At 42.6% G+C, this 24,118-nt stretch overlaps 1 protein-coding gene across 3 annotated transcripts in view; it reads right to left on the bottom strand.

Moving 5' to 3' along the window:
* Positions 1-24,118, bottom strand: part of LOC129817767 (ryanodine receptor 3-like) — a 295,018-nt gene that overhangs the window by 3,759 nt on the left and 267,141 nt on the right. For 2 of the 3 annotated variants that reach the window (XM_055873310.1, XM_055873311.1), the window contains 24 exons: positions 20,956-21,055; positions 20,792-20,871; positions 20,586-20,662; positions 20,254-20,327; positions 16,881-16,895; positions 15,817-15,897; positions 15,444-15,532; positions 14,902-15,030; positions 14,442-14,546; positions 13,059-13,140; positions 11,210-12,217; positions 10,774-11,054; positions 10,384-10,427; positions 9,886-10,054; positions 9,570-9,656; positions 8,690-8,860; positions 8,390-8,520; positions 7,986-8,028; positions 7,087-7,214; positions 5,284-5,344; positions 4,494-4,640; positions 3,483-3,617; positions 683-839; positions 358-422 (listed from right to left, as the gene is read on the bottom strand). In XM_055873310.1, coding sequence (XP_055729285.1) covers positions 358-422; positions 683-839; positions 3,483-3,617; positions 4,494-4,640; positions 5,284-5,344; positions 7,087-7,214; positions 7,986-8,028; positions 8,390-8,520; positions 8,690-8,860; positions 9,570-9,656; positions 9,886-10,054; positions 10,384-10,427; positions 10,774-11,054; positions 11,210-12,217; positions 13,059-13,140; positions 14,442-14,546; positions 14,902-15,030; positions 15,444-15,532; positions 15,817-15,897; positions 16,881-16,895; positions 20,254-20,327; positions 20,586-20,662; positions 20,792-20,871; positions 20,956-21,055 — 3,459 coding nt within the window. The remainder of the gene's footprint in view (positions 1-357; positions 423-682; positions 840-3,482; positions 3,618-4,493; positions 4,641-5,283; positions 5,345-7,086; positions 7,215-7,985; positions 8,029-8,389; positions 8,521-8,689; positions 8,861-9,569; positions 9,657-9,885; positions 10,055-10,383; positions 10,428-10,773; positions 11,055-11,209; positions 12,218-13,058; positions 13,141-14,441; positions 14,547-14,901; positions 15,031-15,443; positions 15,533-15,816; positions 15,898-16,880; positions 16,896-20,253; positions 20,328-20,585; positions 20,663-20,791; positions 20,872-20,955; positions 21,056-24,118) is intronic. The other variant, XM_055873312.1, reaches the window with a different exon arrangement.

Raw genomic sequence — 24,118 nt, 5'->3', positions numbered from 1 at the left:
TATGGAATCGTGTCAACGACTTAACAACAACAGAATAACATTGATACAGTAGGTTCTAGGTGAGACCAGGTGAACTCTCACCTCCACACCGGGTGACCTCTCACCTCCAGACCGGGTGAACTATCGCCTCCAGACCGGGTGAACTATCACCTCCAGACCGGGTGAACTCTCACCTCCAGACCGGGTGAACTCTCACCTCCAGACCGGGTGAACTCTCACCTCCAGACCGGGTGAACTCTCACCTCCAGACCGGGTGAACTCTCACCTCCAGACCGGGTGAACTCTCACCTCCAGACCGGGTGAACTCTCACCTCCAGACCGGGTGAACTATCACCTCCAGACCAGGTGAACTCTTACCTCCATATCCTCCTTCACCTGCTCCTGCTGGTCTCTCAGCTCCCCAAACGCATCAATAATCAAACCTGGAGTATTAAATAAGACAGCATTTTAACTTCACATTTATAACACAGGAAAGCCTAGTCCTCGCGGCTGTTGTTTTAAACAGCAAGAAGCCAAGTACAGTGGTTCCCAACCTGGGGTTCTGGTACCCCGGGGGTACCAATCCTATCCACAGGGGTTATTTGGGAAGACTCATATGACTCATATCGTATGGCAAAACAATGTGATCGGAGGTACAGTAACCAAACAAGGTTGAGAACCAGCGGCCTAGTAGATAACGTACCCTGGATGATGGCCAGGAGGATGACGATGACGAAGAAGAAGAAGGTGATGTCAAAGAGGATACGCCACAGCTCGTAGGGGTCTCCGGCCGGGTCCTCGAGCTCATCACCGATACCACCGCCGGCCCTCACCCCCGCGTACAGGTGGAACAGATAGCACTGAGGAGGATATACAGATAGCACTGAGGAGGATATACAGATAGCACTGAGGAGGATATACAGATAGCACTGAGGAGGATATACAGATAGCACTGAGGAGGATATACAGATAGCACTGAAGAGGATATACAGATAGCACTGAGGAGGATATACAGATAGCACTGAGGAGGATATACAGATAGCACTGAGGAGGATATACAGATAGCACTGAGGAGGATATACAGATAGGACTGAGGAGGATATACAGATAGCACTGAGGAGGATATACAGATAACACTGAGGAGGATATACAGGTGGAACAGATAGCACTGAGGAGGATATACAGGTGGAACAGATAACACTGAGGAGGATATACAGATAGCACTGAGGAGGATATACAGGTGGAACAGATAACACTGAGGAGGATATACAGATAGCACTGAGGAGGATATACAGATAACACTGAGGAGGATATACAGGTGGAACAGATAGCACTGAGGAGGATATACAGGTGGAACAGATAGCACTGAGGAGGATATACAGATAGCACTGAGGAGGATATACAGATAGCACTGAGGAGGATATACAGATAGCACTGAGGAGGATATACAGATAGCACTGAGGAGGATATACAGATAGCACTGAGGAGGATATACAGATAGCACTGAGGAGGATATACAGATAGCACTGAGGAGGATATACAGATAGCACTGAGGAGGATATACAGATAGGACTGAGGAGGATATACAGATAGCACTGAGGAGGATATACAGGTGGAACAGATAGCACTGAGGAGGATATACAGATAGCACTGAGGAGGATATACAGACAGCACTGAGGAGGATATACAGATAGCACTGAGGAGGATATACAGATAGCACTGAGGAGGATATACAGATAGCACTGAGGAGGATATACAGATAGCACTGAGGAGGATATACAGATAGCACTGAGGAGGATATACAGATAGCACTGAGGAGGATATACAGATAGCACTGAGGAGGATATACAGATAGCACTGAGGAGGATATACAGATAGCACTGAGGAGTATATACAGGTGGAACAGATAGCACTGAGGAGGATATACAGATAGCACTGAGGAGGATATACAGATGGAACAGATAGCACTGAGGAGGATATACAGGTGGAACAGATAGCACTGAGGAGGATATACAGATGGAACAGATAGCACTGAGGAGGATATACAGGTGGAACAGATAGCACTGAGGAGGATATACAGATAGCACTGAGGAGGATATACAGGTGGAACAGATAACACTGAGGAGGATATACAGATAGCACTGAGGAGGATATACAGATAGCACTGAGGAGGATATACAGATAACACTGAGGAGGATATACAGATAGCACTGAGGAGGATATACAGGTGGAACAGATAGCACTGAGGAGGATATACAGATGGAACAGATAGCACTGAGGAGGATATACAGATAGCACTGAGGAGGATATACAGATGGAACAGATAGCACTGAGGAAGATATACAGATAGCACTGAGGAAGATATACAGATAGCACTGAGGAAGATATACAGATAGCACTGAGGAGGATATACAGATAGCACTGAGGAGGATATACGGATAGCACTGAGGAGGATATACAGGTGGAACAGATAGCACTGAGGAGGATATACAGATAGCACTGAGGAGGATATACAGATAGCACTGAGGAAGATATACAGATAGCACTGAGGAGGATATACAGATAGCACTGAGGAGGATATACAGATAGCACTGAGGAGGATATACAGATAGCACTGAGGAGGATATACAGGTGGAACAGATAGCACTGAGGAGGATATACAGATAGCACTGAGGAGGATATACAGGTGGAACAGATAGCACTGAGGAGGATATACAGATAGCACTGAGGAGGATATACAGATAGCACTGAGGAGGATATACAGATAGCACTGAGGAGGATATACAGATAGCACTGAGGAGGATATACAGGTGGAACAGATAGCACTGAGGAGGATATTCAGATAGCACTGAGGAGGATATACAGATAGCACTGAGGAGGATATACAGATGGAACAGATAGCACTGAGGAGGATATACAGATAACACTGAGGAGGATATACAGATAGCACTGAGGAGGATATACAGATAGCACTGAGGAGGATATACAGATGGAACAGATAACACTGAGAAGGATATACAGATAGCACTGAGGAGGATATACAGATGGAACAGATAGCACTGAGGAGGATATACAGATGGAACAGATAACACTGAGGAGGATATACAGATAGCACTGAGGAGGATATACAGATGGAACAGATAACACTGAGAAGGATATACAGATAGCACTGAGGAGGATATACAGATGGAACAGATAACACTGAGGAGGATATACAGATAGCACTGAGGAGGATATACAGATGGAACAGATAACACTGAGGAGGATATACAGCAGTTTTGGATTCCTTCCCACAACATGTTCTGTGAGTTGTGGAATTAAGTCCAACCAAACCATCTATTAGTGGATTATCTTAACGACTTAATGTGTGAAGGATGTGTATAACTGACTGATACGTGCTATGACACAGTATCAATACTACTTTGTTGAGTCATCTATTAGCAGTGAGTAGAGGGGTGTGTGTGTGTGTGTGTGTGTGTGCGTGTGTGTGTGTGCAGACTTACAGTCATCATGTCGTCACACTTCATGTCAGGTGCGTCCTCGTCCTCGCTCTTGTTGTAGAACTTCCTGAAGAAGTTGAAGGCCACCACAGTGTACAGATACACCACCACCGCCAACAAACCTACAGTCAGCACCAACTGTAGAGAGAGAGAGAGAGAGAGAGAGAGAGAGAGAGAGAGAGAGAGAGAGAGAGAGAGAGAGAGATGCCATAACCACACAGCCACCATGGGGCACTCTGTTTACAACGTTGACGTCAGCAAACCGCTCACCCACAAGATGCCGTACACGTGGTCTGCAGTTGTGAGGCCGGTTGGATGTACTGACAAATTCTCTATAATGACTTTGAAGGCTTACAGTAGAAAAATGAACATTCAATTATCTGGCAACAGCTCTGGTGGACATTCCTGCAGTCAGCATGCCAAGTGCACACTCCCTCAAAATGTGAGGCTTTGTGTTGTGTAACAAAACTACACATTTTAGAGTGGCCTTTTATTGTCCCCAGCGCAAGGTGCACCTGTGTAATGATCATGATGTTTAATCAGCTTCTTGATATGCCACACCTGTCAGGTGGATGGATTATATAGGGCAAAGGAGAAATGCTCACTCAGGGATGTAAACAAATTTGTGCACCAAATTTGAGAAATAAGCTTTTATTTTTGTATTTCAGCTCATGAAACATGGGACCAACACTTCACATGTTGTGTTTATATTTTTGTTCAGTGTATGAGATGTGCTTGATTTAGCTTGGAGTTTTTTGAACGCACAGGTATTTGACATGTATTTGACCCCAGATCTGAAAGCACCCTATATTGCCCCATGTGTCTGTCTGGGAGGAACTTCCTTGCTTCTCGTCACTAAAGTGATAAAACTGCTTTCCCATGTGTTTTCAGATCATTGCAAATAAGGGAGAGGAGGCGACTTTAGACAATTGAGATGTCCCCTGATCTACAGTCTAGTGATTCAAATGTCTATGTGGCTCTCTGACGGTGCCTGGTGGTGTTATTGCCACATGCCTGTTTTCCGTTGTGCGTGACGGAGGACAGGATGGTCCGGAGGGTCTTGAAGCCCATGGCGATGTCCAGCAGATGGGCAGCGAAGAAGAAGTTGTTGAAGTGCCCCAGGATGGACATGGTGGCGTACCAGATCAGGTACAGGAACGACTGACATGACAGAACAAGGAAATGTGAAGCTCAGTCCGCCACTTCATCAGTCTAAAAATCAACGTCAAATCCTTAGTCCTTTCACCTTTGTGTTTGCCGTTTGGAAGGGACTGGATAGGTGTAAGCAGTATGGTGATGGCTCCAGCTAGCCTCCTGATGGCCTCAGGGTGGTTTGACTACACTGATTACACCTATCCAGAGCCTTATTGCCAGCCACAAACACTGAAGGAGGAGGGGCTAGGTTGACAGTTTGGCTTTATTGAGGGAGTAAACACTGAAGGAGGAGGGGCTAGGTTGACAGTTTGGCTTTATTGAGGGAGTAAACACTGCAGGGGGAGGGGCTAGGTTGACAGTTTGGCTTTATTGAGGGAGTAAACACTGCAGGGGGAGGGGCTAGGTTGACAGTTTGGCTTTATTGAGGGAGTAAACACTGCAGGGGGAGGGGCTAGGTTGACAGTTTGGCTTTATTGAGGGAGTAAACACTGCAGGGGGAGGGGCTAGGTTGACAGTTTGGCTTTATTGAGGGAGTAAACACTGCAGGGGGAGGGGCTAGGTTGACAGTTTGGCTTTATTGAGGGAGTAAACACTGCAGGGGGAGGGGCTAGGTTGACAGTTTGGCTTTATTGAGGGAGTAAACACTTACGTTGTCAGTCAGCACCACTCCCATTTTCCAGATGTGGTACTTGGTGTCGATAGAGCTCAACCTGCCATAGGGAAACAGACAGAGGTTTCTTATCTGGGAAACAGACAAAGGTTTCTTATCTGGAAAACAGACAGAGGTTTCTTATCTGGGAAACAGACAAAGGTTTCTCAGCTGGGAAACAGACAGAGGTTTCTCATCTGGGAAACAGACAGAGGTTTCTTATCTGGGAAACAGACAGGGGTTTCTTATCTGGGAAACAGACAGAGGTTTCTTATCTGGGAAACAGACAGAGGTATCTTAGCTGGGAAACAGACAGAGGTTTCTTATCTGGGAAACAGACAGGGGTTTCTTATCTGGGAAACAGACAGAGGTTTCTTATCTGGGAAACAGACAGAGGTTTCTTATCTGGGAAACAGACAGAGGTTTCTTATCTGGGAAACAGACAGCGGTTTCTTATCTGGGAAACAGACAGCGGTATCATTATCTGGGAAACAGACAGCGGTATCATTATCTGGGAAACAGACAGGGGTTTCTTATCTGGGAAACAGACAGGGGTTTCTTATCTGGGAAACAGACAGGGGTTTCTTATCTGGGAAACAGACACAGGTTTCTTATCTGGGAAACAGACAGAGGTTTCTTATCTGGGAAACAGACAGAGGTTTCTTAGCTGGGAAACAGACAGAGGTTTCTTAGCTGGGAAACAGACAGAGGTTTCTTAGCTGGGAAACAGACAGAGGTTTCTTAGCTGGGAAACAGACAGGGGTTTCTTAGCTGGGAAACAGACAGGGGTTTCTTATCTGGGAAACAGACAGGGGTTTCTTATCTGGGAAACAGACAGCGGTTTCTTATCTGGGAAACAGACAGAGGTTTCTTATCTGGGAAACAGACAGCGGTTTCTTATCTGGGAAACAGACAGAGGTTTCTTATCTGGGAAACAGACAGAGGTATCTTAGCTGGGAAACAGACAGAGGTTTCTTATCTGGGAAACAGACAGAGGTTTCTTATCTGGGAAACAGACAGAGGTTTCTTATCTGGGAAACAGACAGCGGTTTCTTAGCTGGGAAACAGACAGCGGTTTCTTATCTGGGAAACAGACAGAGGTTTCTTATCTGGGAAACAGACAGAGGTTTCTTATCTGGGAAACAGACAGAGGTTTCTTATCTGGGAAACAGACAGAGGTTTCTTATCTGGGAAACAGACAGAGGTTTCTTATCTGGGAAACAGACAGCGGTATCATCAGCTGGGAAACAGACAGAGGTTTCTTAGCTGGGAAACAGACAGAGGTTTCTTATCTGGGAAACAGACAGCGGTTTCTTATCTGGGAAACAGACAGAGGTTTCTTATCTGGGAAACAGACAGCGGTTTCTTAGCTGGGAGACAGACAGAGGTTTCTTATCTGGGAAACAGACAGAGGTTTCTTATCTGGGAAACAGACAGCGGTTTCTTAGCTGGGAAACAGACAGAGGTTTCTTATCTGGGAAACAGACAGCGGTTTCTTAGCTGGGAAACAGACAGCGGTTTCTTAGCTGGGAAACAGACAGAGGTTTCTTAGCTGGGAAACAGACAGAGGTTTCTTATCTGGGAAACAGACAGCGGTTTCTTAGCTGGGAAACAGACAGCGGTTTCATCATGTATTTTACTGTGTTGATATGAGAGATTACTTTCTCACCAGCGGTTAACTAAACTGAGGTACTATGTTTATCACTATGTTCATTAGCTACGTGTTTTATTAGCGATGCATCAGCCAGCATTCACATTATTACGAGTTTTGTTAGGATGACATGAGAAGAGTGGATGTCTCACCAGGATACAAGAGAAGCCGCCTCCACCACGGTCTCCTGAGTCGGGTCGAAGTCCAGGGCGGTCTTATCCAGACCCAACAGCTCAGCTATCCGCTCAGCACCATACATGTCTCCATACTTATTAATGACCTATAGACAGACACATACAGATCTCCATACTTATTAATGGCCTATAGACAGACACATACAGTTCTCCAGACTAATTAACGACCTATAGACAGACACATACAGTTCTCCAGACTAATTAATGGCCTATAGACAGACACATACAGTTCTCCAGACTAATTAATGACCTATAGACAGACACATACAGTTCTCCAGACTAATTAATGACCTATAGACAGACACATACAGTTCTCCAGACTAATTAATGGCCTATAGACAGACACATACAGTTCTCCAGACTAATTAATGACCTATAGACAGACACATACAGTTCTCCAGACTAATTAATGACCTATAGACAGACACATACAGTTCTCCAGACTAATTAATGGCCTATAGACAGACACATACAGTTCTCCAGACTAATTAATGGCCTATAGACAGACACATACAGTTCTCCAGACTAATTAATGGCCTATAGACAGACACATACAGTTCTCCAGACTAATTAATGACCTATAGACAGACACATACAGTTCTCCAGACTAATTAATGACCTACAGACAGACACATACAGTTCTCCAGACTAATTAATGACCTATAGACAGACACATACAGTTCTCCAGACTAATTAATGACCTATAGACAGACACATACAAGGAAAGACATACGCTTTGGGTTTATAGGATTGTTATACTACACTATGACATTATACTGTATAGTACTAGTGTAGAATTCTGTGTGAATAACATTATTATTATACATGTTTTATATTAGTTTTGAAATCTCACGTACCTTCCGTTTGATAAACTTGTCCCAGTAATTATTGGGGAAGGACCTTGAGAAAATTAAAGAAAAACAGACATGGTATCAGTCGTTCAATGTCTCTCCAATTCTCTATTTGGAACATTCATCTGAAGCTGGTGACTTTTTCAACTGACTATTTGGAACATTCATCTGAAGCTGGTGACTTTTTCAACTGACGTGTTCATATGAGTTTACACAGTGGTTGACTTGGGCAGGTGCTGATGGGAACTGAGTACCGGCACCTCAAACGTCCTACTGCTTGAGTTCCTGCACCTCTCATAGAAACTTAGCTCAAAAGTACTGTGGAACTCCCGCACCTAAATATAAAACAGTACCGGCACCCGTTCCAGTCCAAGTCAGGCACTGAGTGTACCTCCGTGGTAATGACTCACGGGGTGTTGATGACGAGGCGGTCCCACTGTCCTGTGATGTCATCGTCTGCCGGCTGCTCTGTGATGTAGAGACCTTCAAACTCCAACAGCCTGGCGATCCCCTTCTCTCTCTTAAACACCACCAGAGGCACCTGGGAGGGAAATGGATGACAGGAGAGAGAAAAGGGTGAGAGGAGAAACATTGAAGAAGAAGATCATTAGAATAGAACGACGGACCGAGACAAACGGGTAGGCAGACGGACAGAAAGATGTTGTGAAATGATGTGATCGGTTGCTGATTGATTAAATGATTGGAATCACCTTGAGAAAGTAGTAGCCAATCAAACAGAGGATAGAGAGGGCGGTGTGGAACACAGCCAGGAAACACAGTGTAGGAGCCATGTAGCCTGTACTCTCCTCCAGGACAAAGTACTCCTCACCACCTTCCTCATCATCATCATCAGTCCAGGAGTCATGCTCATCGGCAGTCACCTGAGGGCAGACGACCCACAGAGAAAATGTGTTTTTATTTCTATGGCAAACTGCACAATGGTCAAATCGCAGCAAACACACAACCAGCTCACGATGTTGTCTCAAAGTTGACTCCAAGTGGTCATACAAGCAGCCAGGTCATTCAAGATTGATGTCAAAATTGGACATCTATCTCACGTCCTGATGACGTCGGGAAATACCTTCAAATCCGGCAAAAGTGAGCACTATTACTATCAAGTAGGCTTGGTTTTTGCTAGGGTGTTGTGGATAGGTGTAAACCCATGACTCTGGATCAGAAGGTTGTGTGTTCAATCCCAGTTGTGGTTTTTGACTATCCCTAACCTTAACCCTTACCTTAACCATTCATAACCCTATCCAAAACCTTAACCCTTACCTTAACCATTCAGAATGAGTGACTAAACTTAACCCTTATTAACTTCAAAATGTGTCATTTGAAGAAATGTAATGTTACAGAGCCGCGGGAGCAACAAAAACACTTCTAAATTTGACGTTTGGAGAATGTGGATGAACGTCTAATTCGGCAGTGAGACTATGAGACCTTGTTACATACAAAAGCCTGGTTATTGGTAAAGAACTGTCAACGTATGGTGGGAAAGAAAACACCTCCTCATCTCTCCATCAACGAATATAATTATTTGCATCTTGTAGAAAAGAGAGCAAGAAAACATTAAAGGTCATAATAAATTACCCTGTAGAACAGTAGAATGAAGTTGATGGCAAACGCCACAAACAGAGCCAGGAAACGCATGTTGTAGAAGTTGCGAGCCAGCGTGTTCTGCAAACACATGGAACAATGAAAGTTAGACATTTAGTCATGATAATACATTTAGTCATGATCATTTAAAGCAGTCTTCTGAGGTGAGCGTGACTGCAATGAAGACAATAGTGGAAGGTCACTGTTGACAGCAGGTGGCAGGCAGAAAAACTATTTCTGGAGAGATTTCCTGCGCTCAATATGCGTAAATGTAGTCGATTTTGAACAAGCACAATGTCTGATGTATCACCAGCATCTTGGCCTGGTAGATCTCCAGCCCTGCAAAGAAGCTGGCAAAGAAGGAAGTAGGAGCATCCTTTGATTGGCCGTTTCTGGACTTGGGGGCGGGCTTATCATGAGCCACTTCCTCTTTAGGCTCCTCCTCCTTGGCCTTGTCTTCCTTCTCCTTCTTCTCTGTGCTGTGAGAACACAAGATGGCCGCCGATCTGTTATCGATCTGACACCAGCACATAGCTCTGACAACTCTTAGAGAGCTGAAACCCTAACACAACACAACACAACACAGTCTTTCGTTTCATTCCATTATTTTAATTTTAAGAAAAAAATATCCATTAAGATCAAACTCTTATTTAAAATAAACTGTCAAGATGCGAGCAACCGAGCACAGGATTTGAATTTATGTTTTAAATACACTTTAAATCAAGTTGATTTTAACATGCCTTTCATGTTACATAGCTGAAGTAAACATACACACAGACAGAGATAAATAAATGTATAGACTACTCACTCTGCTTTCTCTGGTTCCGACTCTTTAGTTTCTTTAACAGCCTTCTACATGAGACAGACAACAGACGGTTAGAGAGATTCAGTCTTCTACATGAGACAACAGAAGGATAGAGAGGATCAGTCTTCTACATGAGACAACAGAAGGATAGAGAGGATCAGTCTTCTACATGAGACAGACACCAGACAGTTAGAGGGATAATTATTAGTGACATCATCCATGTGAAACAAGCCTAGGCCTACTGAGAACTAGTAGGCTATACAGAAGCCATCGAAAATCAACATTGTATATGATATCTTCCTGTTGTCTAAAGTGTTATAAGCTAATCAAGCCAATGTATTTAATTTCTTATTTTTATTTATTTTTAAGGTTTAACAGATATAGATTGCTCACCTTCTTCTCCACAGTGGCGGTGGTCTCAGGAGTCTCAGAGACGTCTCCCAGTCCAGGATCTACATGTTTTAAACCTTCCCCTTTCTTTGGTGTGGGATTAATCATCTGCATTAAGATGTCCTGCTCTGCCTTGTCCGACGGTTTGATGGCCTGGTCTGTCCCGCCCGACACCGAATCACCAACCTCGGCCTTCTCCATCTCCAACACATCGCCGTGGATACCAAACTGGGTGGGGTCGGGCATGTTACCCAAGATGTCTGTCACCTTCATGTTCTTTGCTCCTTCAAATCAAATCAAACTTTATATAAAGTGCATTTAAAAACATCGCAACACACTTATGAGTAGCCAAAAAACAATAACGTGAAATAGGGAAAAAAAACGAAATAGGCAATGAAAGAGATTAATAATTCAAAGAAGATTAAAAAAAAGATCCCACCTTCGACGAGCCCGCCTCCGAACATGGATGACCAGATGAGGTGGAAGAATCCGAAGATGAGGCTGTAGATCCCCTTGAAGAACCCTGTAAAGAGCGTCCAGAAGAAGGAGAAGAACCCAACGGTCATCTCCTTCAAGCTCAGCTTCTTGGACTTTTTGTACTGCTTCTTGAGGATCTTGAAGGTCAGCATCTGTCTGAAGTTGGAGATCTTCTTCTTGGCGGAGATGCAGGCCATGGTGAAAGCCGAGGAAGCCTCCAGCTCGCTATTCTCCTCTTCCTCTGCAAGCTCTTCTAACAAGTTGTGCACCTCCTCCTCTTCCTCTTCCGGGCGCTCCACCACGTCGGGCTCCGAGATCTGAGACGCAAGCTGCATCTCAAAGATTGTATCCTCGCAGAAGTTCACAAACATCTCCATCTTCTCGCTTTCTCCCCCCTCGTTGACCACGTCAAAGATGAACTGTCTCTTGGACTCTTTGACCTGTGGCTTCTCCCATTGTGTACGACTGGACTCGCTGATCTCAAAATAGACCCTCTCGATGCGCTTCCCTCCGCCCATGATCTCGATGCGGCCCAGGTACGGTTCGAAGTAGTTCAGCACGCTCTCGGCCGGTTCCAGGAAGGTGGCCAGACGGGGATCGTGAGGCATGTGTTCAGAGAGGTTGGTGAGCAGCACGGCTACGTTGAAGCCGATGTCTTTGGCCGGCTCGTGGAACCGCTCCACAAACTCCTCGTAGTTGAACATGTCGTTCTCGTCGGCCTCTGCGCAGGAGAGCAGGAACTCGATCTCCGACTGGGTGTACTGCTTCTGGTTCTCCATGGACTTCTGGAAATCTTTCTTGGAGATCACCCCCTTGTTCTCGGGGTCGTACTCCCTGAAGTTGTCAGACGTGGTCAGGTCCTTGATCTTGAGGAACATGTCGAAGAACTTGAGGATCATCTCTACGTTGCTGGAGGACTCCACCAGAGTGTCCACCATCTGCTTTCCTATTGTTCCATTCACTACGTTGCCTAGGAGACATCACATAAGACTGGGAATCAATGTCATGTCATATTTACATTCTTACTTACTTTAATTTACATTCTTACTTTACTTTACATTCTTACTTACTTTAATTTACATTCTTACTAACTTTACATTCTTACTAACTTTACTTTACATTCTTACTTTACTTTACATTCTTACTAACTTTACTTTACATTCTTACTAACTTTACTTTACATTCTTACTAACTTTACTTTACATTCTTACTTTACTTTACATTCTTACTTTACTTTACATTCTTACTAACTTTACTTTACATTCTTACTTTACTTTACATTCTTACTTACTTTACATTCTTACTTACTTTACTTTACATTCTTACTAACTTTACTTTACATTCTTACTTACTTTACATTCTAACTTACTTTACATTCTTACTTACTTTACATTCTTACTTACTTTACATTCTTACTTACTTTACTTACAAACTTACTCTTACTTTCTTCCTTGTTCATATTCACACAATCAAATCACATTTTATTGGTTACATACACATGGTTAGCAGAGGTTAACGCGAGTGTAGAGAAATGCTTGTGCTTCTAGTTCCGACAGTGCAGCAGTATCTAACAAGTGATATCTAACAATTTCACAACCTATACCCAATACACACACATCTAAGTAAAGGAATGGGGTTAAGAATATAACTTGTATTATGTGGATACCTACAGTATGCACCATTACTGCGATGTGTAAATTATTGACTATATGGTGTAAATATATACGTTCAAACAAATAATTGTGTGGTGACCGATACCTACAACGTCTTAGATAAAGTCCTATTAGAGTGAATCTGTAGTAGGTTCTTACCCTCGAGCAGTGACAGCATCATCACCACCATGTCCTGCTGAAGATCCATCAACTCCTTGAGCAGCTCAATCTGACACGAGTCCTAAAGGAGCACCGACCGTCAGAAGAACTGCATTAACACTGTACTGCCATTCATTTATTAGTACGAATCACTATTTATTCATTTGTATTTATTAGTACTTAATAATAACATAAATGAATCATTCATAATACAATGTATTTATAAAGCATTTTTCATTATATATATTTTTTTATGTCAATAATGCGTACAATACAAAGTTGCCGTGCACAACCAAAAAAAAAATCTAAAAAAATCAACACAGATGAATTTCATGATCAAATGTTAGAGAGATTTTACAGGCCTAATCTAGGAAGACAGCATTCGCATTCCTCTGGACGACAGAACAAAAAACTAAATATACTATTGAGCGCAACTATCACTACAAGCCAGAAGAACCTAGGATATATATTAGACTAGATTTTTTACAACAGACCATATCACTGAGACGTGGACAGTTCTAAACAGTGTCACAATGGTCTGAGAACAGTAGTCAAAGACAGTAGACAAGTGGTGGTTAATAAACTCCTTTACATTGTAATGTCTTTAAATGGTTGCACTATTGTAAAGTGGTTGTTCCACTGGATATCATAAGGTGAATGCACCAATTTGTAAGTCGCTCTGGATAAGAGTGTCTGCTAAATGACTTAAATGTAAATGTAAATGTAATGTTGACTGTGTAACTGTGTTCATGGTTATTGGGGTTAAAGCTCCTGCTGAAACGCCCCTTTTATTGCAGGATATAGGCATCAATACATACCTTTTTATTTAATTAAAATTTACCAGGTGAATTTAAACCTTAATTTACCAGATAAGTAAACCTTAAAACCTTTACCAGACAAGTTGAATGAGAACATATTCTCATTTACAGAAATCAACTGGGGAAAAATTGCTTTGCATCTAATGACCTGCTTGTTGATGTTGAGGATGTTTGGTGCGGTCCTGTGTGGGTGAATCCTATACTCTTTGAGGCTATTTAAGTGTAGTAGTAAGTAAGCCTTGAGCTCCAACGGCCTCCAGGGCAGGAACCCATCTCCCGTTTCTGTAGTGAGAGGCAGCTTGATATACAAGTACATCCCTTGAATAGTCTATTGAAATGTGAGTGATTTTTTATAAGATCAGTGTCTGATTGGAGAGGCGATGGAGACGACAGTGAGCGTTGACTGACAGGAAGCAGAGGGACACTGCTGCCTATAGATAGACACTGACGGCAACTCCAGGGTAGCAGGGTAGCTCGCAGGACGCTGGACTGGGCCAGTAATTTGCTGTTTTATTTTACTCACTTTACTAGAATGGTTGGTGCAGCACTGAGGACACCTAGTTACCTGGGACAGCTTCATCTGCATGTTGGCAAACACATGCAGGAATCCCACCACTGCATCCCACAGTCTGCTGTGGGCCAGACTCTGCTGGTTCCCAATACATGGGCCCTGGGACGTGCAGATGGGGAGAGAGGAAGGTGGGAGGAGGGGGGAGAGGGAGAGGGAGGGAGGGAGGGAGGGAAGAAGAGAGAAAGGTGGGAGGATGGGGGAGAGGGAGGGAAAAAGAGAGGAAGGGGAGAGCAAGGGGGAATGAGGGGGGAGAGAGGAAGGTGGGAGAAAGGGGAATGAGGGAAAGAAGAAGACAAGAATCAAATACAGAAAAGGACACAGAAATAGAGTGAATATTTATAAAGATCACACTAATAAAAAACATGTCAGTAAGTATCATAAAATAAAAAGTATCCCGTTTGGGACGTAAATATGGGCTAAATGTAGAAACCCAATCACAAGGGACAGGTCTTACCTGGATGTACTCAGTGAGTGAGTTGAAGATCTGCTTCGCGACAGCTAAGGCTTTGGAGAAGTTGACCTGCCCTGCCTCGTCGATAATGTCTTTCCCAGAATAATACCAGTAGAAGTCACTGATAGATTCCTACAGAGAAGGATTTTACTATGTCAGTGTGTTGGTGAAAACATGTCACATTCTCCTTTTTAGTGAGTGGTAGTGTGTGTGTGTGTGGGGGGGGGGGGGGGGGGTTACAAGGACAAAATTTCACAATGTGTGTTTATAAATATGGATTATGTTGTGACGACAAAATACCCAAATGTCTGTTTGTGGTTTAGAGAGACAAAATACGTGAATGTGTGTGTGTGTGTTTGTGTGTGTGTGTGTGTGTGTGTGTGTGTGTGTGTTTGTGGTTTAGAGAGACAAAATACCTGAATGTGTGTGTGTGTGTGTGTGTGTGTGTGTGTGTGTGTGTGTGTGTGTGTGTGTGTGTGTGTGTGTGTGTGTGTGTTTGTGGTTTAGGGAGACAAAATAGCTGAATGTGTGTGAGTGTGTATCACCTGAAGGCGTAGCAGGTAGTCCACTGTGCTGATGATAATGTTGACTGTCAACGTGTTTCCTGTTTGTGTTCTCAGGAAGTTTTGGAAATCTGTGAAGAACAAATGTAGATTTTGGGATAATGTGGTTAATGGGATAATTGGGATAATGTGGTTAATAGGACAATTGGGATCATGTGGAGTGTAGGAGCCTGGTTGTGAGCAACCTATCATGAGTTATGGTTAAGTTAGCTAACATGGAAATGGTACTTTCACCACCTAAACGAAAGAGCGATCAGATCATTTTGTGATTCATTTTTTTTGACAACTGGTCCAAATTGATACCCCCCCAAAAATATTCATATTTGTTTTAATAGCCATTTATAAAAGTTCTCACCCCCGTTGTGCCCCTCACAGAGCAGTTGCAAAAACCGGAAGAGATCTTTGGTAAAGTCATCATTCGTCAGAACTTTGGAACCTTGGGAAGGGGACAGAAGTAGGTGAAGACTGCTCTCCAGAACAACAAGAAAAACAATGGCGGAATCCTACCTTGAGATCGGCGAGCAACTAGATTTTACATGATATAGGCGAAAGTCTGAGTTAGGCTCGTGGATGTCAAGTTAGGATCGTGCCCTTGCTCACTCGGCACCCATCACTCTTAGACAGGCAGGTGGCAAGCACAGATACAGAGTCTGTGTTGTTCACCAAAAAACGTTTGTTTGGACACGTTTGGAAGTCCAGGGACTTTAGATAACAGCTGCATCCAAAGTGCTAATTTTTGAAAAATGCTCTGAAATTAATTACAATTGAAATGAATATGGTGAAACACCAGGACATTTCAGGAAGCTGGGGTTTAGCCAGATAACTTTCACATTTACCCTATAGTCTTAGAACAAGACAACACATGGCAGGGAATGTTTTTTCTTAAAGAATCAGAACAGAAAGGTGGAACACTAGAATTAGAATCAGCAAGCGATTCCATTCCATAGTACTTGACAAATGTGTGAAGAACTGAATTCCATTTCTGAAGCAGCTATATCATCGATGTGAAAGTTAAACATGAAACCAGCTTTGTGAAATAGGCCCCAAGTCCAAAGCACATCAAAGCTTTGCTTCAGCTGTGGACAAGTCTATAAATCATAGGTTAAACCTTTGGAAAAATATTGATAAGACTTATAGGAGTATCATTAGTAGAATATAGATTAGTGATGTAGAATAGCATAAAGAAAAAGATAACAACTACCACTGTTAACAAGAGTTAACAAAGTAAACCTGTAGTTTTATGTCTCCATTCAACACATGCACATGTATGAATGGACCTCCCTGCACACCAGAGCATTAGGTTAATGCTTCCTGGTCATGTAGGGGTCAAATGAGGCAGGGAGGTGAAGGTGAGAGAGGGACTACAATATGGTGACGGAATTGAAGATGTTAGCATGGCGGTCTGAATAGTCTATTTACCCCGCTCACTGTTGACTGCCATCGATGAGTTTTAATGAAGGAGAGGACAAAGCAGATGTAAGCAAGAGAAGACATTTTGAATTTCAAAAAGAAGAAGGAAAAGAACATGTAAAAACCTCATTATAGGTGAGGAGACAAGGGCACCCTGTTAAAGGGAAGGTTTTTAACCTCATTATAGGTGAGAAGACAAGGGCACCCTGTTAAAGGGAAGGTTTTTAACCTCATTATAGGTGAGGAGACAAGGGCACCCTGTTAAAGGGATGGTTTTTAACCTCATTATAGGTGAGGAGACAAGGGCACCCTGTTAAAGGGAAGGTTTTTAACCTCATTATAGGTGAGGAGACAAGGGCACCCTGTTAAAGGGATGGTTTTTAACCTCATTATAGGTGAGGAGACAAGGGCACCCTGTTAAAGGGATGGTTTTTAACCTCATTATAGGTGAGGAGACAAGGGCACCCTGTTAAAGGGATGGTATTTAACCTCATTATAGGTGAGGAGACAAGGGCACCCTGTTAAAGGGAAGGTTTTTAACCTCATTATAGGTGAGGAGACAAGGGCACCCTGTTAAAGGGATGGTTTTTAACCTCATTATAGGTGAGGAGACAAGGGCACCCTGTTAAAGGGATGGTTTTTAACCTCATTATAGGTGAGGAGACAAGGGGACCCTGTTAAAGGGAAGGTTTTTAACCTCATTATAGGTGAGGAGACAAGGGCACCCTGTTAAAGGGATGGTTTTAACCTCATTATAGGTGAGGAGACAAGGGCACCCTGTTAAAGGGATGGTATTTAACCTCATTATAGGTGAGGAGACAAGGGCACCCTGTTAAAGGGATGGTTTTTAACCTCATTATAGGTGAGGAGACAAGGGCACCCTGTTAAAGGGATGGTTTTTAAGGTGTGCTGATAATTAGTGTGTGTGTGTACTTAGGTTAACGACAATAACATCCTATATACTATCAGAACTATACAACTGGAAAACTGAAGGATGTGTTAGGGGAAAGTGCGTTAGGAGAAAGTGTGTGTGTGTGTGTGTGTGTGTGTGTGTGTGTGTGTGTGTGTGTGTGTGTGTGTGTGTGTGTTGTAATGCAGATGTGACAGAAGAGGCTTGTATCTAGTTAATGCTGGGGCGGCATGTAGCCTAGTGGTTAGAGCAGGTGGCCTAGTGGTTAGAGCAGGTAGCCTAGTGGTTAGAGCAGGTGGCCTAGTGGTTAGAGCAGGTAGCCTAGTGGTTAGTGCAGGTAGCCTAGTGGTTAGTGCAGGTAGCCTAGTGGTTAGTGCAGGTAGCCTAGTGGTTAGAGCAGGTAGCCTGGTGGTTAGAGCAGGTAGCCTGGTGGTTAGAGCAGGTAGCGTAGTGGTTAGAGCAGGTAGCCTAGTGGTTAGAGCAGGTAGCCTAGTGGTTAGAGCAGGTAGCCTGGTGGTTAGAGCAGGTAGCCTGGTGGTTAGAGCAGGTAGCCTAGTTGTTAGAGCAGGTAGCGTAGTGGTTAGAGCAGGTAGCCTAGTGGTTGGAGCGTTGGGCCAGTAACCAAAAGTTTGCTGGATCGAATCCCAAAGCTGACAAGGTAAAAATCTGTTGTTCTGCCCCTGAGCGAGGAGGTTAACCCACCTTGTTAACCCACTGTTCCCTGATAGGCCGTCATTGTTATAAAATGCTGCACGATGTCTTAGCCCTACTTCAGGACGGAGGAAACCCCTGCTCTCAAATTAGGAGTAAAAATATATCTTGGAAAGCTTTTAGTTGTATCCTACTGGTAGCGAATCAGAACCAGACAACATAAAAAGTGTAGATGTTTTCATATACACTGATAACTACTGTACTTACACACACAAACTGAACATCTTAGATTCCTAAACCTGATGAAACTACTGAACATCTTAGATTCCTAAACCTGATGAAACTACTGAACATCTTAGATTCCTAAACCTGATGAAACTACTGAACATCTTAGATTCCTAAACCTGATGAAACTACTGAACATCTTAGATTCCTAAACCTGATGAAACTACTGAACATCTTAGATTCCTGAACATCTTAGATTCCTGAACATCTTAGATTCCTGAACATCTTAGATTCCTGAACATCTTAGATTCCTGAACATCTTAGATTCCTAAACCTGATGAAACTACTGAACATCTTAGATTCCTGAACATCTTCGATTCCTGAACATCTTAGATTACTGAACATCTTAGATTCCTAAACCTGATGAAACTACTGAACATCTTAGATTCCTGAACAGGGGGGGCCCCAGGACCCAGTTTGGGAAACCATGCTCTACCACTACTGTAGAACAAGCAGTAAGAAACGGATGCAACAAAAACAAAAATCGCATTACAAGGTTCGAATGCAATTTTATGTTAGTTTTCTATTAGCTAGGGCCATTCATTCAGAAGATAATTTGACACCAACATATAAAACAACAGAGCGAGAGAGAGAGAGATAAGCCAATGTCACGGTCCAGCATTAAGCCAATGTCACGGTCCAGCATTAGGCCAATGTCACGGTCCAGCATTAGGCCCAATGTCACGGTCCAGCATTAGGCCAATGTCACGGTCCAGCATTAGGCCAATGTTACGGTCCAGCATTAGGCCCAATGTCACGGTCCAGCATTAGGCCCAATGTCACGGTCCAGCATTAGGCCAATGTCACGGTCCAGCATTAGGCCCAATGTCACGGTCCAGCATTAGGCCCAATGTCACGTTCCAGCATTAGGCCCAATGTCACGGTCCAGCATTAGGCCCAATGTCACGGTCCAGCATTAGGCCCAATGTCACGGTCCAGCATTAGGCCAATGTCACGGTCCAGCATTAGGCCCAATGTCACGGTCCAGCATTAGGCCCAATGTCACGGTCCAGCATTAGGCCTAATGTCACGGTCCAGCATTAGGCCCAATGTCACGGTCCAGCATTAGGCCCAATGTCACGGTCCAGCATTAGGCCAATGTCACGGTCCAGCATTAGGCCAATGTCACGGTCCAGCATTAGGCCAATGTCACGGTCCAGCATTAGGCCAATGTCAGGGTCCAGCATTAGGCCAATGTCACGGTCCAGCATGAGGCATATGGAAGGATGTTGGCTTCTTGCTGAGCAGTGAGTGAAAGGTGTGTGTTGATTCCTAAAGAGTCAAGACATCAGCTAAGATAGCAGACATCTCTTTGACCTGTTGCTGAGAAAAAAATAAATAAGCTGAAATCGAACACTGAAAACTTGGCACTACCTAGACTAGGCTTGGGGACAACTAAGGAAAGGAAAGGTTTGGAGTAAAGCTACTGCAAGTGTCAATTAGATAGCGAGACAGCTCACCTACTGCTGAAGGGAAAAAGGAAGCTACACTCAAATATTGAACTACTTATTAAAGCCATCCTGTCGCTAAACTTACTGGATCCTTCATCTGTCACCATCCCCAAACCTTCCGCTTTGTTCTGTCTCTCAAAGGCATTCAAGTCCAGGACACTGTGGAGGGTACGGAGATAAGATACATGGTCAAAGAGAAACACATCAGAACAGGGATAATTAATAAGATTGACATAAACAGTGGCGATAGGACTATGAAGGTCAATGTATAATGTCATTGGGTATAACCAACATGCTTATCCATAAGTTACAATACATTGATTTATCAGAAGTTGATCAGAAGGCTATCATCATTCCCAGGCAGTTCTGAGACGAGGTCTGTACTCTGGGTTATTTGGGTGGCGTAGTCACGGTTACCTGCAGGACTGCATGAGGCCTGACAAACTCTTGAAAAAGCCTGCGTCTCTTTTCTCTTTCAGGTAATCCAGCATTTTCTGCCAAAAAAACAGAACAGAAAGTCACAGAAAGTCTTGGCAAGACATGATGACGATGGAATAAATCTGTGGTAATTTTGTGTCAAACATACACAGTAATACACCTGTAATAATGTGATGTAGACTAACCTGTTGGACCAGCACGTTACCTCCGTTGAGGATGGAGATGCCCAGTTTGAGGGTGCAGGTCACCATAGGACCTAGTCGACCTGGGGACAGAGAGGAGAACAGAATTGTTAGTTTGAAGGCCATTTGGCTTCATCTGTACTGCAGCTAAAGATGATGATCCTCACCTTTACTGGCGCTGATCATCTGTAGCACCATCTCAGCAGCCCCGCGGGCGTGGAGTCTGGCCTGCTGGTACAAGATCTTCTGCTTCTCCATCTCCTTCTCCTGTGGGCCCAAACACACACACATTGATTCAAAAAAACGACTAAACGTTCTTAAATTGATCTATCATCCTGAGGGGAGAAATACATAATCTGCAAAGGAGATGCCTGTGTGATGTAAAACACTTTACATCGTCAACAAATATAAAAAGAAATACATGTTTTGAGGATTTTTTAAATTTGAATTTTTATACATATCCGAAACATACAATATACTTGCAGTGAAGCCGCTCAACAACTACACCATACCAGTCATCCAACAGATTCCCATTCAGAGCGACACACAGAAGCATCCAGGGTCAATGCCCTGGTCAAGGGCACGTCGACAAATTTCTCACATGGTCAAAAATGGGGACCCGAACCCTCCAAGGTCCCCCCACAGTTCCTCAGGAGCTGTCACTCAACCAACCCCCAAGAACCCCCCAATGCACCAACAACTAAGAAAATGAACTAAATAGAAAAAAGAAAAAGGAAAACAGAAAACAACAATGCAAAAAACAAAGGACATCAAGGACAACTAAAATCATAACAGCAAGGCCAACTGTATCTGTTTGAGTGCATGTCTGACATTTACATGTGTGTCCGTGTATGTGTGCATTTGAATGGGAGTGTGTGTATATGAATATGTACAAACACCTGCACGGCATCAGCCTCAGGCAAACCGGTATTAGCTGTGAAAACACTGCTCCTCGGTGTCATTCAAACATACTTTTTATTATGTTTTATTTTGACTTCATTTTTTATACTTTTATCATCATTCTATCTCCCACACAGCACCTCCACTCCCACTTGTCTCCAAGTCAGGGCAATTTTTCCATAAATAGATAGGTATGTACCTCTCCATGATTGCAGGATATTCTTACAAGTTTTCTATTAAAATTCGTTGTGGAGAGCTCATATATATCTTTTGTGATATGAATACCAAGTATGTCTCCTTCACCATCAGCCCATTTTATAGGTAAACTGCAGGGCAATGTAAAAGTCGTATTTTTTAAAGAAACAATACATTATATTGTAGACTTTAAAAAAAATATTGTACATCATAATTAGGCTTAAGACGAGATAGCCCAGAAAAGTTATCTAAATCTTCAATGAGACATTGCAGGGATCTAGCTTGCGGACTTAATATAGAACTTGAGTCATCGGCATACATGGACACCTTCGTTTTTAAGCCTTGGATTTCTAATCCTCTAATGTTGTTATTGAATCTGATTTTAATAGCTAGCATTTCGATGGCCATAACGAATAGATATGGTGACAGCGGACACCCTTGTTTAACTACTCTTGAAAATTCAAAACTCTGAGAAGTGGCCGCTAATTTACTATTTCACACCTAGAGTTGCTATACATTACTTTTACCCATAAGAGAATCACAGAAATTCCAAAAATCCAGGCATTTATGAATAAAATCCAGTCTTAATTTATCAAAGGCCTTTTCAAAATCTGCTATAAATACCAGGCCTGGCTTCTTAGATGTTTCATGATGTTCTATTATTTCTAGAAGTTGTTGTATATTATCGCCAATGTATCGTCCATGTAAAAAACCTGTCTGATCAGGATGAACAATACCTGGTAAAACCCTTTTAATTCTGAGTGCTATGCATTTTGCTAGTATTTTTGCCACAGCATTGAAGTGTGAGGGGCCTCACACTTCAATGTTTTTTAGATAGACTTTGTCTTTGTATTTTCCATCTGGGTCTTGTTTTAATAATAGAGAAATCAGACCTTCCTACTGAGTACCTGACAGACTACCATTTCTACATTTCTATTGTCTCTTTAACCAGAAGCTGCTTTTTTGTCATCTACTTTCTTACGTCCACTTTCATATTCAAAATGATCCACCTTCCTTGCAAATCAATCCTGACTATTTGCACATTCAGATCAACATTTTTGTTCATTAAATATCACACCTTTTAAGTTCCTTTGTCCATGACAGAAAATTATTTCGCCACCACATTCCTTTTTCCACGCAACATCATCGAAGGATGTAGTGAGTTTCCTGTAAACAGTATATGTTATATTCCTTTTCTTTTAGCCACGTAAAGACTGATCTTCTTTATTTTAAATACTCTGCTAAACCGTTACAATTATAACTGGCTATAATTATTTCAGCCCTTACCATAACTAGATACTATTCTCAGTCTAAATTGACCATAATTAGTGTTTGTAAAGTTACTGCCATGAGAGGTATTATGGCGGTCAAAATTAGAGCTTTCAAATGTCTGATATTTAGAATTCAAGCAATATTTCTTTCATTCCCTTGCCTGTGAGCCAATGCCACAAATGTTAGAAAATTGAGACAAGATATTATGTGTGTAGTAAATCTGAGTAGGTTGATGTGTATGATATTGGATGTGATTTAGTGAGAGTGTGTACGATGTCTGTATAAGAGTAAGACTATAATTTGTGATGTCCAAACAAATAATAACCACAATGTGCATGATTGAGTGTGTATGTGTGTAACATGTAGTGTGTATATCCTTAATATTCATGATGATAATTGTAATCCATATCGTATCACCATCATAGTGGCATCATATTTACCTTTAGCATCATTGAAAAAACACATCCCAGCATTTCCATAGCAATTGACGTTTGACATGATTATGAAAGAGACCTTGCAATACTATAGAGACGGCTTCACTACAGTACAAATGTATCCCGTACAATATGTTATTATTCCCCAATGTTCCTATTCTGATATCTTCCCCTTGCTTGTTGTAAACGTATATAAACATGTAGACAAAGACATAGAAAATATAGACAAACAAGAAACATATTCAATTATAGAACAGTTCTGGACAATAGAGAGAGAGGAGAAAGGTAAAGAAGAGAAGAGAAAAGAAAAGAGAAAACAAGAGCGAGATCAGGTGTGTATGTATATGTATAAGTCCGTATGTGTAAGTGAGCATGTAATTGAGTACCTGTGTGTTCATATCCACTTCATAGTGTTCAGATATTTTTACAGTTCCCATACTTTCTTTTTTTCGTAACCTGAAGTCCCTGAAGAATTGAGTACAGCCATGGTGTTATGGAGCTGTCTCAGAATAGCTGTCCATCTATAAAG

This window comes from Salvelinus fontinalis, chromosome 20 (assembly GCF_029448725.1).
Source record: "Salvelinus fontinalis isolate EN_2023a chromosome 20, ASM2944872v1, whole genome shotgun sequence".
Classification (NCBI taxonomy): Eukaryota; Metazoa; Chordata; class Actinopteri; order Salmoniformes; family Salmonidae; genus Salvelinus; species Salvelinus fontinalis.
The sequence above is the reverse complement of the archived record's forward strand: the minus strand, read 5'-3'. Positions and strand labels throughout refer to the sequence as shown.